Source organism: Haplochromis burtoni, unplaced genomic scaffold, assembly GCF_018398535.1.
Source record: "Haplochromis burtoni strain Fernald_Lab_line unplaced genomic scaffold, NCSU_Asbu1 Contig_282, whole genome shotgun sequence".
In the NCBI taxonomy this organism is placed as follows: Eukaryota; Metazoa; Chordata; class Actinopteri; order Cichliformes; family Cichlidae; genus Haplochromis; species Haplochromis burtoni.
The window spans coordinates 166,143-180,222 of NW_024582643.1; the positions used below are offsets into that span (position 1 = coordinate 166,143).

At 46.5% G+C, this 14,080-nt stretch overlaps 2 protein-coding genes across 2 annotated transcripts in view; one reads left to right on the top strand and one right to left on the bottom strand.

Annotated features, from left to right (window-relative positions):
* The window catches only part of wdr17 (WD repeat domain 17), a gene marked incomplete in the record, with an annotated part of 39,042 nt that extends 36,289 nt beyond the window's left edge, over positions 1 to 2,753 (top strand). Inside the window, 3 exon segments of the mRNA XM_042227833.1 lie at positions 1,019 to 1,085; positions 1,201 to 1,298; positions 2,315 to 2,753. Of these exon segments, the coding sequence (XP_042083767.1) occupies positions 1,019 to 1,085; positions 1,201 to 1,298; positions 2,315 to 2,434 (285 nt within the window).
* A 2,906-nt stretch (positions 2,754 to 5,659) lies between these two features.
* The window catches only part of hpgd (15-hydroxyprostaglandin dehydrogenase), a 14,266-nt gene continuing 5,845 nt past the window's right edge, over positions 5,660 to 14,080 (bottom strand). The window contains exons 4-7 of the mRNA XM_005940474.3: positions 12,396 to 12,492; positions 9,001 to 9,077; positions 8,749 to 8,912; positions 5,660 to 6,192 (exon numbers count right to left, since the gene is read on the bottom strand). Of these exons, the coding sequence (XP_005940536.1) occupies positions 6,069 to 6,192; positions 8,749 to 8,912; positions 9,001 to 9,077; positions 12,396 to 12,492 (462 nt within the window). The 3' untranslated portion in view covers positions 5,660 to 6,068. The remainder of the gene's footprint in view (positions 6,193 to 8,748; positions 8,913 to 9,000; positions 9,078 to 12,395; positions 12,493 to 14,080) is intronic.

Here is a 14,080-nt window from a genome sequence, read left to right on the forward strand (position 1 = left end):
CATGGACACGTAGGCACACACATGCACACGCATGGACACGTAGGCATGTCGCTGGGCTGATGTTCAGTCATTAAAGCTCTTTTATGATTATTCATCTTAATGAGACGTCAAAGCTGCGGCTTCCACCAAAAACAGGAACAATCACCACAACAGAGAAGCTCAGACGCCGTCAGTCAGCGAGTCTGGTCCAGTTTAAGGACACATTTCTTCATTACTGAGTGGACTCAGCTGCAAAGAGTATGACACCACACCCCAGAGTGCAGACCACAGTTTCCCTGAGCCTTACCTAACATAGCTCCATCTTTGACCCAGAACCTGAGTCCTGATCCTGAAACGGGGCCTTTGAAGAGGAACAGAGCAGGGATGAGCTTCTAGAACAACATCTATCAGTTTGTCACAAACAGCTGGACGAGTTTCATTTCTTTATTTTAGTCTGTGGTTTCCTGTAAGCAGTGACTGCAGTCAGCAAGCTGCAGGCCACAGACGGCTGTTTGAAACTCACACTCACACTCACACTCACTCACACTCACACACACACTCACACACACTCACACTCAGACACACTCACACACACTCACACACTCTGCGTCCCGGGTACATTTGTAGCAGACAAGTCTGAGTACATTTGTCACGTCTCAGTATTTTGTCAGTTTTTCTCCTTAAAGTGTTTTTGGGTGTTGAAGCTTGATTATGAAGGCAAACCCACTGATGAGTTCTAGCCCTGAGTGGGTCTCTGGGGCCTGGTCCACACAGCTGGATGTTTTCATATTAAGAAAACAAAGTGTACGTATCATGTGTGAAAGTCCTCAGACTCCAGACTCCAAAGTGGAGCACTCGCTGCCGCTGTTCCATGAAACAAAGCACGACCGAGTGCCTTCAGCTCGGCTCGCACTGATGCTGTAAACCGTCTTCTGTGAGCTGTAGTTATGCAGAATATGCTGCTGTTATCATGCAGTCCTCATGTCCACACACACTCACAGCAAACGTGCTTCCTTCCTGTCCGTCTGTCTCCAACAGCCCCCCGTCAGAGTGTCAAAGAGAAGAGTTCAGCTGCCTGCAGAGGAGAATCCAGCCGAGCCACAAAGGTAAACAGTCCTCACGCCTCAGAGCGCCGCATCACCAGCTGCAGCTCAGAGGGCGAGGAAAGAAGCATCGTGTTAATGATAATGACAACATTAAACCATTTCCTGCGTCTCTCAGGTGCGTTGCTCCTCTGCGGTGCTGACTACGTGACGGGCTCCAACCTGCCGAGTCACTCAGACCTCCAGCTGTCCTGCTTCACCGGGCAGAGAATACAGGTGTGTGTGTTTTAACATCTTTGTGGGGACCAAAATCCCACAGCATTGAAGGCATTTTTGAGACTCAAAATGTGGTTTTAGTGTCAGGTTACAGCAGACCTTCCCAAAGTGTGGGGCCCGCCCCCTAGGGGGGTGCAGAGCCATTGCAGGGGGGGCGCGGCATGAAAAGGGAAAAAAAACAAAACGCTTGGACACTGCTAGCACGGGGCGCCCACACAAACGCAAAGCAGGAGATGAAGCATCGCTGAATATGTTTCCAAACCAACTTCATTCTAAGCCAAAGACTAGAAAATATGGTGAAGCAAATCTGCCCTTTGGCTTCACCTGCACAGAGTGCCGAGGTAGGTCTCCCTGCAGGATTGGTCTTTCCCTGCATCGGAGCAGCGCTGGGCTGTTCAAATCACAGACAAACAGGATCCCACAGCTGTTTATGTTTTTAAACCCATTTTGCACAGAGAGGCATTTTTTGAAAAATGTATTGATAGCAATGTTGAATATTATTACACAGGAAAAAACAACTACACGTAAAATAATCGACACCGTGACGCCTCTGCCTTTGTAAATGGAGGGACAGTAACTGCGTGTTTATATGTAAGCGTGTAAAACCTGCAGATAGAGACAAAATACTGTTAATCTGCCTGTCTGCAATTCCTCTCATGTAAGCAATAACGTGGCCACAGCGTGACGTGGAAAAAGGCGCATACCTTTGACGTTGCGTGACGAACTCTGTATTCCTCGTCCACACGTAAACGCAAAAAATGAGTTTTAAAAAATCTCCGTTTTCGGTGATTTGAAACGCCGTTTACGTGGACGAAACAGCTGCGTGTTCAAAATCACCCGTGTACTGGTAAAACAAAGGGGGGCCCAGCAAAAAAAGTTTGGGAACCACTGGGTTACAGTAAGGTCATGGTTAGGGAAAGCATCGCGCCCATTAGCTGTCCCCACGAGCTCTGATTACCCGACGTGTTTCTGCACTGATGTGTCCAAAGCTCTGTCTGCTCTGTTTCAATGCTCAGGGTCCGGTGTTTTTGCTGGAGGACAATAAATCAGCCATCTCACTCAACGACGCTTTAATGTGGGCGAAGGTCAACCCCTTCTCCCCGCTGGGGACGGGACTCCGCATCAACCCCTTTTAACACACACGAAGAAGAGGAAGACGGTCACGGCGGCGATGAGACAGACACCAGCGGCTGAAGCTCAAACACTTTTTGCCAACTGAAGCTTCAGAGGAGCTCAAAGCTTTTGTAGATTTTGATATTGGTTAGCTGTTACGTGATGAGAATGTAGCCAACCAATCGTGCTTCACGTGTGGAGGAGGACTGGTGTTGAATGTGTCGTACTGGGTAGGACTCCCGCTTCATTTCCCACAATGTGATCATGTACATACAGGGTATAGATCTGAGTTCTTCTACTGTACAAAGAAAGCACTGGAATAAAGACACCACTGAGTATTTATGGGAGACTTTCTTTGTGTTCGTGTTAATCTTCTCTCAGCTGCTCCCTTTAGGAGTCACCACAGTGGATCACCTGCCTCCTTCTATCCCAGCGTCCTCCTCTGCCACACCAACTCTCTGCATGTCGCCTTCACTGCATCCACCAATCTTCTCTGAGGTCTTCCTCCTTTCCTGCTGGCATGTTCACCTCTCCACCTGTCTGCCTCTCGTTCACACACGTATGTCGTACCTCCACCTCTCCAGGCTCTCCTCCACCTGCTCCCTACTCTCAGAACAGATCACAGTATCATCTGCAAACATCAGAGACTCACCTGTGAGCCTGTCCGTCCCCACTGCAAACAAGGAGCTGAGAGCTGATCCCTGATGTAATCACCACCCCCACCTTGAACCCATCTGTCACTCCTACCGCACACCTCACCTCTGTCCTCACATCTCCTGCACCACCCTCACATACTTTACTGACCCTCCTGACTTCCTCTCTCAGATCTACAAAGACACAATGAAAGAATCTGTCCACACACTGTTATATCATATTAGGGCGGCTCAGGACTGTTCATTTATGTGAATACATACATGCTGGCATCTCCTCAAAATGCTTTATTGAAAGGCAAAGATCCAACAAATTAGAGAAAACACAAATAATCAGACGACCCTCTCCTGGCAGCACTTGGTGACTGGAGGAAAGAAGAACTGTTTTAACAGGAAGAGAAGCGAGGGGCTGTGTGTGTGTGGTTCTGCTGGAGGTTTCTTCCTGTTAAAAGGGAGTTTTTCCTTCCCACTGTCACCAAAGTGCTTCTCATAGGAGGTCATATGATTGTTGGGTGTTTCTCTGTATGTGTTATTGTCCGATCTACCTTGAGGCGACTGTTGTTGTGATTTGGTGCTGAATAAATAAATCTGATTTGAATCGAATCATATTATTTGGGAATTCTACATACAGCAGTCCCTCGTCTATTGTGGGAATAGCCAACTTTATTTTTTACAATTATTACAGATGTTTTAAGGCTGGAAAACCCCTCACTGCACACTTTACACTTTTCTCAGACAGGCATAAACATTTTCACATTTTTCTCTCTTGTTCAAACCTTCATAGAAAAATAAGTCCAGTATTATAGAACGAAACCAAAGATCAAACCCTGTTTTCAGAACATGGGAGCAGAGCAGCTGCCAGAGAATTTAACATTAATGAATCAATAATGAATCAATGGTACGGAAGTGGAGGAAGCAAGAAGAATGAGTTGAGTAAAGTTTGACTTATCTGACTGTTTTAATGCGGTGTGCCTTATGGTCCAAAAAATACAGTAACTTCTACCTTCCCTCAGCATGTCGAGAACTTTTTGTCACACTGCTAGCGATCGACAAGCTGAACACATTCTGTACTGTACACGAGACACGGCACAGGATTGATTGACAACGGTTTACAGCCAATCAGGACGCAGAACACAATGGGCTGTAAAAAAAATAAAGCATGCAAAATTGCGACAGCCGCAAAAGATGAACCGCAATATAGCGAGGGAGCACTGTGCTAACATTACTCCTGAGCTCAGGCTGCAAACTGCTCTGAACACTTGGTTTCTCAGTTTGCCTGGGTACACTCCCTGATACTGTCATTGTAAGAAGACAAGCTCCACCCACTTTCTGTTCAAATTTCAGTGAGGGGCAGCCAGTCAGAAGAAAGCAGAAAGCAAACGTCAGGGACCAATCATTCTACAGACCAAAGACTGTAGAACGATAACTGGAGAGCCAGACCAGGAAAAGACAACGATCATAACCACAAATCATGTCTTTGTGGATTCATTCACAGGGAGCTGTGACATCAGCCTCACTGAACCTCTTTGTTTATACCCGTCTCTTCATGACAACCTGTGACTTCATGCAAACCACACACGGGTTCTTGGAGAGCGCCCAGTTTGGGAAAAAGCCAACATTTTCACCACGGTGAAAGGATTCAATTGGCCAAGGATTTATGAGGAATGTCAACAGTGAAAACAGGGCTAAGGCTGACTGACGCTGTGTCCCAGCCCACAGTTCAGAGGAGATAAAGACACACAAAGGATTGCGCTGTACAAATAAAGTTGCTGCATGCTGCTGCCACAGTCGTTTTTCTGTATTGGACTGACACAGTGATGAGTATCAAATATGTTCCTCCAGCCACACAAGAAGATGATCAGAATAAAAACCAGCTCAAGTCCAGGAAACACATCTGCAGGAGGAATAATTTTAGGGTAGCGCCGCCGTTATTGTGTTTAAATGGGAGATTGAGTTGGAAGCGTAATATTTGATATGAAGAATATCAAAGACTACTAAGCATTTCCACACACTTTCCTATACTGTGGATAAAGATGGAAGCAACAACTTTGAAATTACCCACTGTGTGCAGACTTAATGCCGGTTTTTGGCTCACGCCATCTTAGAGGTGACCTTATGCTAATTAGTGCAGGCACTAAACCTGGAGCTCCGCCTTCTTGGACAGTCTGTTACTACAGTAACCTCACATGATGACATAAAAAATGCTCCAAAAGGCTCCAACAACGGTTCACAGGTCTCTGTTCAGGGACTCCAGTTAGCAAAGGTGAAGCTAGCAGACAGCTAGCAGCTACAGCCGCCTGTGCGGCCATCGGCCTGTTCCGTCAAAGAGGCCACGCCCCTAATTATGCAAACGTCTTGCCCCAGCAGTTCCACGTTCAAGAAGTTAGGGTGGCAAGGCGTCTTTAATCCTTACAGTCCATGTACACGCTTTGCTAACCAAGCTAGCTTGCAGTCTAAAAACTGGATTTTACAAACCAATGGGTGATGTGCATACTGTGACCTCACTCCTCGTGTACCACGTATTGGCTGTGAATAAATATTAAAACACGGAAAATAAACAGACATTGTGAAACTACAAATGTTAGCATACAATTATTGTTTAGGTTATCAAAACTCCATATTTATTGATTTATTTGTCTTTACATGTCACATAAACCAGCTGTAAAAGAGTAACTGTTACAGTTCTTTAAATAACACTAATCAAAGAAGCCGTCATCTCTGAGGCGGACCACAGTGACGGTCCAGCGTTTCCTGTGACGCACAAACAATTAGCTAAAAACGAAAAAACTCATCTGTAATTTTGGCTTGCTGGATATCGTTTGTATGATCACTGTTTTCATGTTATGCAGATGATTATTAAATAAAAAGATTCGAATCCAAACAGACGCAGTTCTGACTGAAGCTCCTGCAGCGTCCACGTGTCGTCCCGAGCGTCTCTGGTGAGCTGCAGTCAGACGGGTTAGAGCGCCGCATCTTTCCTTCAGCATGTGAGTCCTGAGTGTGGAGCTCAGGCCGACATGGGCTCATAGGTGTGGAAATGGATTCCCTTGGAGCAGGTGATCTTCATCACCGCTCCGTGCAGACTGGTGTCCGTGATCAGCCTCATCATGCCCTCTGCTATCAGCGACGGCCTGCAGGTCAACAAGAAGAAAAACACACGCTGTTGTTTTTGCATCACAAATTACGACTTCATGACTTTCTTCACAAATTAAATTTTAACCATTAGAGAAACAAGTCATCCCACAGACACATCATTATCTACAGCATAGGTGTCAAACTCTGGCCCGCGGGCCAAATTTGGCCCGCAGCCTAATTACATTTGGCCCGCGAAGCCATACCAAATTACTATTAGAGCTGGCCTACTATTATACAGCTAATATATATATTGTTTAGTATTAAGGTTTGCTTGTTCCATATTCACTTTTCCAGCAAAACTTATTTGAGTCCATAAGAAAAGATTCATTCTTATATCTGGAGGAAGATTTTTTTTCAATAAATATTAACGTTAGCCCGCGACTTTGTTCCAGTTTTGAATTTTGAATTTAGAAGACATAGCATACATTTACACTGCTATGCTGATGACACCCAGCTCTATCTGTCCATGAAGCCAGATAACACACACCAATGAGTTAGGCTACGTCCACACGTACCCGGGTATTTTTGAAAACGCAGATTTTTCTATGCGTTTGCACCTTCCGTCCACACGTAAACGGCGTTTTTGGTCACTGAAAACTGAGATTTTTAAAAACTCCGGCCAGGGTGGATATTTTTGAAAACTCAGTTTTTACGTTTACGTGTGGACGAGAAAAACGCAGAAAACGCAGAAAACGCAGCATCAAAGGTGTGCGCATTTTTTGACGTCACACTGTGCGCCACGTTATTGTTTCGGTGAAATGAATTTCTACAATACTGTTACTGTTAATTCTACTCTCTGCAGTGTTTAAATGCTTACATATACACACAGTTACTGTCCGTCCACATATACGACTCGTTCTGCTTCTATGCCCCAGCTTTGTTTACTTTTTCCCACCGAGGCTTCTAGACTTCTGATTGGCCAACATTTCTGCACGGTTAGGAATATATCACCACCTGTTGCTTTGGCATGTTCATAGCAGCGTTTTCCTTTATTTCTATGTTTACGTGTGGATGGGATTATTTTTTAAAACGAAAACGGAAAATCTCAGTTTTCAAAAACACCCGTGTACGTGTGGACGTGGCCTTAAACTGCAGGAATGTCTTAAAGACATAAAGACCTGGATTGGGGCTATATAAATAAAACTGAACTTTTTCCTAGCTTTAAAACTGGATTTGAAGCTAAATCGATGGATTATCTTGGCTCCCAGAATAGAATCCAAACTAATCCAAACAACTGATTTCAATGGGCTCTTTAAACTTGCTGAACCTACTGGATCATCCTGTCTCAACCACTTAATTCAAATAATTCTTAACTGGATTTAAATGTGACTCAACAAACAACTGTAACCATAACAACTTGATTCAAATATTTGAACTCGCCTGAACATAAAGGCCGACCCAGCGGGTTACCCTAACAAACTATCCTCCCGTAACTTATCTCCATGATTTAAGTCAAATTAAGAACATTCTTGATTCAAATGTCAACACCGACTACAGACGACTCTCATCTCAAACCCACTGCAGCCACTTCAGTGCCACCATCACATCATATTTATCCTCAAACTGACATTAGTCTAAACTATAAACGCTTCTAAATCTTAATCTGAGGAAGGAGAACCTCAGTCAGGAGTCTGAATCCTTATTTAGGCAACTGTGTAACATCGTGGAGGACTGTGGATCCCTGTTGGCCGTTTCCTTTGTTTCCAGAGTTCAGCCTTTCAGAAGTCACTGAGAAAGCTTTTACTCAAACTAAACTCACCGTAACTTTGAACTAAAATATAACGATTTACATCATGGGGATTTACTGTTGTCTCCAAAGGCAGGTTGAGTTTTTACAGAGTGACTAACACAAGTAAACACCACATTCCCTAAAAACACTACAGCTGCTGTTCTGCCCTCTTTCAGCGAGTCAGTGGATGTACAGATGCATATATCCACATGTGTTCAGGAAGTCATCTGGACTCAATTTCCTCTGACACTAAATGATTCCCTCCTGCAGAGCTTTCACAGCGTTGAGCAAACTGCACACAGCGTGCTCTCTGCACAGTGTGGACACTGTTCAGCGTCTCTCACAGCTGGACTGAACCGCTCCAAACGCTTCATCGGGTTTCCTGAAAGAGAAGAAGTCTTTCAAACAGCAGTGATGCAATCAGAGCAGAGACGGGTTTAAAGCGGAGTTAAGAACAGATCTGATCCGTGCTGAGCAGCAGGTCTCTCACTCCTCCAGCTTCATTCATATGAAGCTGAATGTCGCGTCCTCACCCAGACCTCTGAGCTCCCTGAGCGCACTCAGCTGACACCAGCTGCTGCTGTAGCGCAGACAGCTGAGGTGAGACCAGATCGGACTGCAATGTGCCAACGTTCATCTGCAGGAGGTTTAAAACACACATGAAACACTGCAGCAGCAACAAGCGCCAAACTTTGGAGCTAACGCTGATGTGCCAAAAACTGCAGTTCCTCTATCGTCCACACGAGGCTTTAAACAGGCACCTTAATAAACACGTTTGCATCAGTTTTGGTGATCATTGCTGCTGACTGACACATGGACTTACTGTAGAACTCCAAACTTGCTCATGCTCCGTTTGAAGTCGTCCTTGAACTTGACGAACTTGCCCATGTTGTCCTCGTCTTCCACCGACTGCAGCAGGGGCGTGTCGACGAAGGCCGGACACAGCGCGTGGATGCGAACGCCGTAGTCGCCCTGAATGGCAGCGTCCTGCAGCGACACGAGAACAAGCTGCTGAGCGGCCCTCTCATCCCGAAAGGCTTCGTGCTGCGCTTTCGCTAATGTGTGTGCGTCTTACCGCCATCGCTCTGGTGAAGCCAATGACTCCGTGTTTAGTGGCCGTGTAGACGGGCTGGTGAGGGGAATGCATGAAGGCTGAAAAAGGAAAGACCCAGAGGGAAAAACACGATGTTATCACAGTTTGTAACATGCAGGCCAAACACAGCTGCTGCAGCTGCACCTCGTTTTAAACGCCGCAGGCTCAGCTGATCCGGGTTTACCGGGATTAAACCCGACTCAGAGACCCGTCCGAGCATCCTGTCTTTGATGAAACAGTCACCACGTGACTCGCTGCTGTTTCAGCTCCGTGAAGGCTTTCATAATAAATACACATTTCCTTCACTTTGTCCTCACAGTGCGATGACGAGAACAACAAAGACAACGACCGGCGACCTGGCTGCACAAATGTCATGTGACCACATCCAAATGAACAACACAGACACACACACACTGATGTTATCACCAGTGGGATGAGGGTGAAATGATTACCACATGTCTGCTGTTAGTGCAGGCTGAGCTGTGCTAGATCGACATCATGATGCGTGATTAAAACAAACACAGATTAAATTCTGACGTGAAGCACAGACGATGAAAACGTGCCTGAGAATCGTCTGAGCGGCTCCACGTTAATCAGATATGTTTCTGAACAAAGCCGATAGAAAAATACTTTGTTATTGACCAAACGGATCATCTGTAATCCACACACATCACAGCTGGACCAGTGTCACATGACCCGGGGATGGTTCATCTCCTCAACTCTGAGAAACCAGGATAAAAACAGGAAATGACATCGACAGCGTCGGCCTCGGGGCTCAGGCCTGTGTGTCGGACAGGGTCGTCTGCAGTACGGGGGCCCCACAGGGAACGGTTCTGGCTCCGTTCCTCTTCACCATCTACACTGCAGACTTCTCCCACAATTCCACCCAGTGCTTCCTGCAGAAGTTCTCTGATGACTCTGCAATAGTCGGCCTCATCACTGATGGGGACGACAAGGAGTACAGAGGACTGACCCAAGACTTTGTGGACTGGTGCCAGCTGAACTACCTCCAGATCAACGCCAGTAAAACCAAGGAACTGGTGGTAGACTTCCGCAGGCACAAGCATTCTCCACTGCAACCACTGAACATCCAAGGTATGGACATTGAGGCTGTGGACAGCTACAGGTACCTTGGTGTTCATCTGAACAACAGACTGGACTGGACTCATAACTCAGACGCCCTCTACAGGAAAGGGCAGAGCAGGCTGTACCTGCTGCGGAGACTCAGGTCGTTTGGAGTGGAGGGCCCACTCCTGAAGACCTTCTATGACTCTGTGGTGGCTTCTGCTATCTTTTATGGCTGTGGTCTGCTGGGGCGGCAGCATCTCTGCTGGGGACAGGAAGAGACTGAACAGGCTGATCGACGCTCTGTCTAGGATGCCCTCTGGACCCAGTGGAGGTGGTGAGTGACAGGAGAACGGCGGCTAAGCTGTCTCCCTGATGGACAACATCTCCCACCCCATGCAGCAGACTGTGACAGCACTGAGCAGCTCCTTCAGTGGGACTGCGGCACCCACGGTGTGGGACGGAGAGATTTCACAGGTCTTTCCTCCCCACTGCTGTCAGACTCCACAACAAAGACTCCAGCTGATCAAACACATCCACACATGTGCAATAACACTAAGTGCAATACTCTTCCTGCCATCGTTGTATTATACTCATATTGTATATAGCATTTGTCTTCTATTTTATTCGATTGTATACAGTATTTTATTTTATTCTATTCTATTGTGTACAGTGTCTCATAGATATATTATTCCAGTGTTTTTCTCTATTCTATGAACTTCTGCACTGCTGTAACAAAACAAATTTCCCACGCGTGGGACTAATAAAGGTTATCTTCTCTTCTCTTTATCGGGTTGATGACCACCGTCGTGCGACCACAGAGAAGATATCCTGGCTTTGCTGAGCTTTGTGTCACACTGCCTGGGCGTGACGTGAAGTTCTAATAACTGTCAGCCGATCTGTAGCTGGGAGCTCTCCCACAGGAACATCACTCAGAATCTTTGTGAAACACAAATATTTTTACGGCACAGAGCAGTGCGACCTTTGACCTGGAACCTAACACCTGCTCGAAGACCTCTGCCCAGACCCGAGGCCGCGAAAACAACGAAGGAAGGGTCAACCCTGGATCTGCAGCCTGCAGCGGGACAGCAGATACGAGTCACTGCAACATAATGAGGAGTGTGTGTGTCTGTGTGTAATCTAACCACACAGGAACTCACTATAATCTGTCTCATCTAATCATCGCCTACGTGGAGTTTATTTGCTCCAATGAAGCACGTTGCCGTTGCATGAGGGGACATCCCGAAGTGCTCTGGTCTCATAAACGGCGCTAATCCCACAGAAAACGCAGCTTCCTCTGAGCTCTGCGTGGGATGTTGTAGAGGAAGATCACGGCTCTCGCAGGCCTTTAAAGAGCAGCATGAGGACAATAAAACACCAGCAGAGCTCGGGACTCGTCTTTGTTGTGTTGGACTGTGATGGAGAGAAGATGTTGGAGGAGAATGAACTTTTCCATGACGGAGCGATCCACAGCCCTGGTGGATATCTGCCAACCTGTCATGGCTGCTTTTTGTTTCATGTGTTTCTAACACAACACCCACATCCAAGGAAGAAGAGGAATGTTTCCATGAGCCAGGCCTCCAGAGAGGACAGATTTCTCACAGCCACATTTGACATAAACGCAGCCTCCGTCTTTCTGAAAGGAGAAAGTCAGCGGAGAGCCAGGTGCTCCCAGCTGGTCCACTCCTAGAGCTCATATCACTCATTCATATCTGCTGTTACTCAGGAACGGCACCATTTTGCTTCCAAGTATGTGACGAGGTCAGTGCTGACGCTCCGCTGTCGTGTTTTTAAGCTGCAGGTCTCTAAAGAGCTGCAGGGTTCATGCACAGTGAAGAAGGTTCACAGACACAGCGGCGAGCGCAGCGTTCAGCTCAGCTCGCAGCACAAAATAGAAGCAGAAAAGCTGACAGACAGGAAGCGCGCCCGGGTGTGCCGCTGCAGAAAACGTCCTTGTGATGAGGTCAGACTGAGCTGAGCTTTCTGCTGACCTTTGACTCGCTGCCCTCTGCCCTTTGAAATGAACAGGAAGAAAAAGCTGATTGTTGTATTTGCACTGGGAACATTAGTCAGCTGATTTTGGAGAGTGATGAGTGGGGGCGCCTCTTTCTCAGAGCCACTGGCAGCTCGCCGCAGCAGCAGCGACTCAGGCGAAGCGCAGTCACACGCCGCCGTGGCCTTTTGGACACGACTGTCGTGTAATCTTTGGCGAACTTTAACATCCCTGAACAAAACTCGCTGTATGAAATCTGAAAGCCTGGCAGAGTGTCTGTTGTTTTAATAATACATGTTTCTGCACGTGTGCGTGTTACCTGCCATAGAGGATACATTGATAATGGTGCCTCCTTGCTTGCCGTTCTCTTTGCTCATGTGCTCCAGAGCCAAGTAGGTTCCCTTGATGACCGAGGTCTGCAGACAAAGATAAAGACGAGTGTTCACAGCTGTAAACTGAGGCATGCGCTCGTGATGAGGAAGTTAAACATGTGTGAACCCACTGATAATACGCTTTAAAGACGAGCTTCTCACTCTTCACTGACTGCAAAGAATTGTTTCTTTAGCTCACATATCTGGCAGAACAGCTGACACAGCAACAGAAATGATGCGGTTATTGAAACTCCAGTTAGTGTCACATTATTACTGTCATGTTATAGGCCCCCAAAACAGGGGGCAGGAGGGGGTCTGGATGAAGACTGGGTTAAAAGTGTTTGGGCATGGAGTCATGAAGCACTGAGGGACAACAAACAACAACAAATAAAAGAAAGCAGATGCAACAGCTCTGGGTCTGTTTCTTGCCCACAGACACTTGGTGAGCAGTCAGGTGACTCACCCAGCAGCATCAGGACTCAGAGCACAGGTGAAGTGTTCACCTGGTCTCCTCTCCAGCAATGACCTGCTGAATATACCAAACTCATGTGCTCCTAACAGAGTCGTGTAGGAGGCAACACCCGGCCGCGCACACAAACACTCCCCCAGTCTGAGACCAGCAGGGCTGCATAAATGGACCCGACTCCAAAGACAAACAGCTCTTTGGGGCACCAGATGTGAACTTACCCGAGAGTCAAGAAAACAAAGATGGAAAACTTTTTAATGAATTAAACTTTTGCTTTGGTTTAGCTGATGTCAGTGTTGGAATGAAAATGGTCTGACAGATCTGAAGTTTGCTTAAGAAAGAGAAGTGATACTGACAGCGTGAGACAGCGCACCTTTAAAGTGGTTAGCAGTGTATCAGCTCTTTTCCGAGTATCAGGCTGTGACTGATTAAAGCATGTATGACGGGCTGACAGGAACCACAACACAAAGACGGGCTCAGACAGACCTGCCAGACACACAACGATCGTCGATGAGGAACTCAGCTCAACACAGAATCAAACATCACCGTCAGTTTAAGGCGCAGCAGTACAGAAACGCTCCCTCTGAGCACGCTGTTAATCTATTTTGTTCTTTTTATTCATCAAATTTTTTCCTGACCTCTGCTTTGACTCCGCTCTTGAAATCAGAGTTTAAAGACAGTGGGCTGTGAGAGCGTAGGCTGGATCGGCTGTGAACTCTGGGATTAATAAAGTTATATGAATTCGAATCATAATCTGAGTAGTTTGATTCATTTCCTGCTCAAGCGTTCATAGATACATATAGGTGGGCATCATCTGCATAGCAATGAATACATATGTATGAATACATATGCTTTATACATATGCTTTGGCACTGATGCTTTTGCACTGGTAGCACTGGTAGCACTGGTAGCACTGGTAGCACTGGTAGCACTGGACCGGGAGCTGCAGAAAGGGAAATGTGTTGCAGTGGTTTGTATCACATCTGTCTGACAGTGTGTTCATGCAATACATATGCTTTATAATAATATTTTCTAAGGAAAACATGTCTTTATCCTGTCTTCCTTCTCTCACCCCAACCAATCACAGCAGATGGCCCCGCCCCTCCCTGAGCCTGTTTCTGCTGGAGGTTTCTTCCTGTTAAAAGGGAGTTTTTCCTTCCCACTGTC